Below are 4,649 nucleotides of genomic sequence, written 5' to 3' on the forward strand. Positions count from 1 at the left end.
CCGCTATTGACCCACACACACCCAAGTATCCCCAATCATCCCCACAAGGGAGAGGATGACATGTATGCCAATCCCATGCCAACAAGCCAATGAGAAAACATATAGCTCATCAAGGTTTTGCATGTATATAGGAAACAAGAACACCTCCAAAACCAAACCAACCCCAGCACTTTGTACCACCCATCATCACACCCCCAAAACTCATATATCCTTCACACAAACACATACTCCCTCCGTCCCAAAAAAAAAAGTAAACCATGAGTTTCCGTGTCCAACTTTGACTGTCCATCTTATATGAAATTTTTTTATAATTCGTATTTTTATTGTTGTTAGATGATAAAATATGATTAATATTTTATGCGTGACTTGTCTTTTTAATATTTTTCGTAATTTTTTCAAATAAGACGAATGGTGAAACGTTGAACACGAAAATCAGGTTTGTCTTTTTTTCGGAAGGGTGGAGTATATCCCTCTCTCTCTCTATAAATACCCTCCTCCATGGATTCGTTACCACATTCTCCTCTCTCTCTCTCCCTCTCTCATCCATTTCAATTCTCTCTCTTGACACAGCTACAAGACAAGCCACCTCCTCCCTCCCTCCTCTACTGAACCAAGAAGAGGAGAGAGAAAGTAGAGGAGAGGGAGACAAGCAGACAGACAGAATTGCCTGCCAAGAAACGAGATACACACACATCTAGAGAGAGAAAGTAGAGAGAGATCAAGAACAAGAACAAGATCAAGAAGAGGAGATCTGTGGCGATGGGGATGAGGCCGGGTTGGGTAGGCGGGCTGGTGGAGGAGAGCTTCTTCGTGGGTTGCCCAGCGCACGAGAGCCGGAAGAAGAACGAGAAGAACATCTTCTGCCTCGCCTGCTGCACCAGCATCTGCCCTCACTGCGCCCCCTCCCATCGCCACCACCCTCTCCTCCAGGTTTCACTAATTAATCCCCCTCCCCCCTCCTTAATTCTCCCCTCCCATCGCTTAATCACGCATGAATCAAGAACCATCATCCACCCAGTTCTTTGTCTTCTTGTTGCTCACTTCTTTGCATGCATGGTCTGATTTTCTTGAAAAAGGAATGGAGTGTGTGTGTTTTTTTTACCTGTTCATGCTTGAATTAATTAGTCTTTTCTTGGAGATTTGGTAGGAGGAGTGAATTGATCGATTGATTATGAGCTACTAATGAGAGAGATAGTAGTAGAGGCCAAGAGGAGGGGGTGGTGTGTATCTTGCTTTTTGTTTTGTCCTGTGCTGTCTTTTCAAGTGCTGTTCCTTTCCTCACCTTTCTTGTTCTCTTCTCTCCCCCTGGATTGATTAGATTTTGGATTAAGACTTTGAACACTTTTTGTTGATTTGCATACTAGTGGGATGATGATGATGCTTCTCCTCTCTTTTGGGATTATATGTGTTATTATTATTTGCTAATCTTGGATGTACTTTTGCTTGGTTCTTCACCATTGTCGTCTTGTGAGCTTTTGGGGGGTTAATTCTGCCACCATTTGAGGCCTTGAATTTAGGGGGGTTGTTCATGATGTTGATTGCGTCCTGTAATTAGCCACACTCACAATCTGATTTGTGCAACAATTTCCATATAAACTTCGTGGATAATTCTTGGTTCTACTAATACACCTTCCTTGATCTTTGGCACTAGATGTAGTAATTTAATTGTGGTTAAAACTGACCTAGGTAACTCATTGTGTGGGTGAAAGGTGGGAGTAGTATAGAAATTAATTGTGATTGAGATTCTCTTGTTGCATTACATGCAAATATGCAAGAGCAAATCTGCTTCATTTAATTTGTTCCTTCAATTTTTTTTTGCCTTCAATTTGTTCCTTCAATTCGGATTTGTCCTCTTCCTGCCACTTCCTTTCCCTGCATGCATTTCATTCAACTAACTCGGGTCAGTAAAATTTGTTGGGGGTGAGGTGAGTAGTAATAACTCCGATGTGAAGAGGTTTGGGGGATAAAAAAGCTGTGTGAGTTTTTACTGCTTCACCTTTGGCCTTACACTTGAAATGGGCATAGTGCCATAGCCTTTTCACATGTTGAATTCTTCTTTTTCTTGTGTCAATTTACCTACAAAGTTACTAGTAGTACAAGTCACTTCAATTTTCAAAAAATTGGCAAAAACTGATTAGGTATAATTGTACTAACAGTGGCAAACAAATTCTGAAAAAGAATCATCTGATGGGGGGGGGGGGGGTTTAGGAGATTTCCTTTAATAGGCCAGGTTATCCAAAATGTCTTGCCATGAATAGATAGAAACACACACTCTCTCATAGAGAATCCCTGATCCCTTACTGCCTCTGCAAAGCAATGTGTGGTGGTAAAAAAAAATTAAAGAAAAGAAATGGGGATAATATGGCATCATCTTAGAATTGTTACTGCCAGAATTTACCATATGTGTGTGGTGTGGTAAATTGGCGACCTTGTCTTTTTTTACCAAAGAAAGGCTCAACACTGTTGTTACCCCCTGCAACTGCAACCGTCCAGTGGGCCCCACCCCCTCCCTCTGCTGGCTGATACTGTTCATCAAAGCCACAGTGAACTAACCAGTGACCTCCTCCTCCCAAAATTTTCTTTTCATATCTCAAAATTTTTCTTTCTTTTCACTGCTCCATATCCATTGGCTGGTTGTGCTTCGTTGAGGATTTGACGTTTCTGCCCTTTGGTTCTGGGATTATTGAGCTGCACGGGGCAGGGGCATTTCGGTCATTTTGGCAACCCCCCTCCCGGTCAAAGCATGGCCCTGCTTTCGTACGTACTACCAGCTGCAGCAGCGTCCTATTAGAAGAGCCTAGCGAAGTGTTAGCAGTAGCTGCACGAATCTTAAAGCACCCGGATGGCCTAATCGGACGGTGTTGGTGTTCCCCACAGGTGCGGCGGTACGTGTACAATGACGTCGTCCGCCTCGGCGACCTCGAGAAGCTCATCGAATGCTCCTACGTCCAGGTGATTAGCTACTGATCACTACTTCTAATTAATCACTCATGTTCCATGTAAATTACTCCCTTTGTCTCCAAAAAATAACGGATTTTGGAAGGACGAGATATTTCCTAATACTACGAATCTAAACAGGCTCTTGTATTATTAGAAAGTGTCACATCCCTCCAAAATTTCTTATATTATACTAATGATGTCGAAGTAGGATAGAGGGAGTACGTTGATTAGTGATGTGCTAATGATCTGTAATTAACGTACTAATGTGGGTGCAGCCGTACACGATCAACAGCGCGAAGGTGATATTCCTGAAGCCGAGGCCGCAGTCGAGGCCGTTCAAGGGGTCAGGCAATGTGTGCCTCACCTGCGACCGCATCCTGCAGGAGCCCTTCCACTTCTGCTCCCTCTCCTGCAAGGTGGACCACGTCATGGTCCACGGTGGCGGCGACCTCTCCAACATCATCCTCCTCCACCCCCACCACCACCCCAACACCGCCACCGCCTCGGCCTTCCCCCGTTTCGAGGACCTCCGTGTCGGCGCTGACGATGATGCTGCCGCTATCACCGCCGTCACGCCAGAAGGACGTTATGGTGGCGGCGGTGGTGGGTCTAGTGATAATGGCGGCGGTGATGGCGGTGGCGGCGAGGTGGGGGAGGTGAAGAGGAAGAAGAAGAAGGGGGGAGGGTTCTTCCCCCAGATTCTGGGGCTGGGGAGTAGGAGGAAGGGTGCACCCCACAGATCACCCCTGTCCTAAGCCTAATCACCACTTTGCCCCCCTAGCTACATATATGTGCCATTAATAGCAGCTAGCTGTTAATTAATTACTAGTAGTAGCTAAGCTAGCCCCTAGCTGTACTAGCTAGTTCTAGCTTTTAGTGTGTCATGTCATTATAGCCCTATGATTAGCCATGTAGAGAGAGATGAGTGTGTGTGTTAATTTGTGTGTTGGTTGGTTGGTTGGATGGGTTCTTTGGGAGGTAGGGGCTTTTGTTTGTGTGATCTAGCTTAGCTTAAGGTTAATTAGCTTAGCTAGGGCCACTTCCAAGCTAATAGGCACTTAGGCAGTGTTTTGATGGGAGACAGAGAGGGAGGGAGAAAGAGAGGAAAAAAGCAAGCAATTCTCCTACTGTTACAGGCCTAGGTAGCTGAGTCACAGGTATGTGGGGCCCAGGTTGCATGGCTTCCCCTACATGATAGTGTGTGGCTACCAATTTTGTACTTGATGTAACAGCAGGGTTACTTGCATACACTTCCATAACCACATATATAATTAATTAATATCGTTCCTCATATTATTATGCCACTTTTACTGTGTAGAGTACTTTCATCCTACAATGTAAGCTTTTTTTAAGTTGGATATACTCCCTCCGTCCTAAAAAAAGGCAAACCCTGAGTTTTCGTGTCCAACTTTAACTGTCCGTCTTATATGAAATTTTTTTATAATTCTTATTTTCATTGTTGTTAGATGATAAAACATGATTAGTATTTTGTGCGTGACTTATCTTTTTAATTTTTTTCATAATTTTTTCGAATAAGACGGACGGTCAAACGTTGGATATGGAAACAAGGGTTTATCTTTTTTTTTGACGGAGGGAGTAGGTACTAAGAGACCTCATCGCTTGACCTAGAACTTATAAGTTATTGTTAAAATTTGATTTTTGAAGTTGATTTTGATGTTTTTTAGTGTAATTTTTTTTAGTATTAGTTT

The 4,649-nt window shown here is 43.6% G+C and overlaps 1 protein-coding gene across 1 annotated transcript; it reads left to right on the forward strand.

Annotated features, from left to right (window-relative positions):
• The first annotated feature begins 604 nt into the window (after nucleotides 1-604).
• On the forward strand, nucleotides 605-4,231 carry LOC4328449 (protein RGF1 INDUCIBLE TRANSCRIPTION FACTOR 1). Its single transcript, XM_015769403.2, has 3 exons — nucleotides 605-930; nucleotides 2,878-2,952; nucleotides 3,216-4,231. The coding sequence occupies exons 1-3, from the start codon at nucleotides 760-762 to the stop codon at nucleotides 3,693-3,695; spliced, it is 726 nt and encodes a 241-aa protein (XP_015624889.1). The 5' UTR covers nucleotides 605-759; the 3' UTR covers nucleotides 3,696-4,231.
• Nucleotides 4,232-4,649: the final 418 nt, after the last annotated feature.

This window comes from Oryza sativa, chromosome 2, assembly GCF_034140825.1.
Source record: "Oryza sativa Japonica Group chromosome 2, ASM3414082v1".
Taxonomy (NCBI): domain Eukaryota; kingdom Viridiplantae; phylum Streptophyta; class Magnoliopsida; order Poales; family Poaceae; genus Oryza; species Oryza sativa.

Bases quoted from the DNA above. Each gene is read 5' to 3' on its own strand.
- LOC4328449 (XM_015769403.2), top strand. From the start codon at position 760: ATGGGGATGAGGCCGGGTTGGGTAGGCGGGCTGGTGGAGGAGAGCTTC. The intron at 931-2,877 runs GTTTCACTAATT...TGTTCCCCACAG, and splicing joins GCCACCACCCTCTCCTCCAG to GTGCGGCGGTACGTGTACAA. The intron at 2,953-3,215 runs GTGATTAGCTAC...ATGTGGGTGCAG, and splicing joins TCGAATGCTCCTACGTCCAG to CCGTACACGATCAACAGCGC.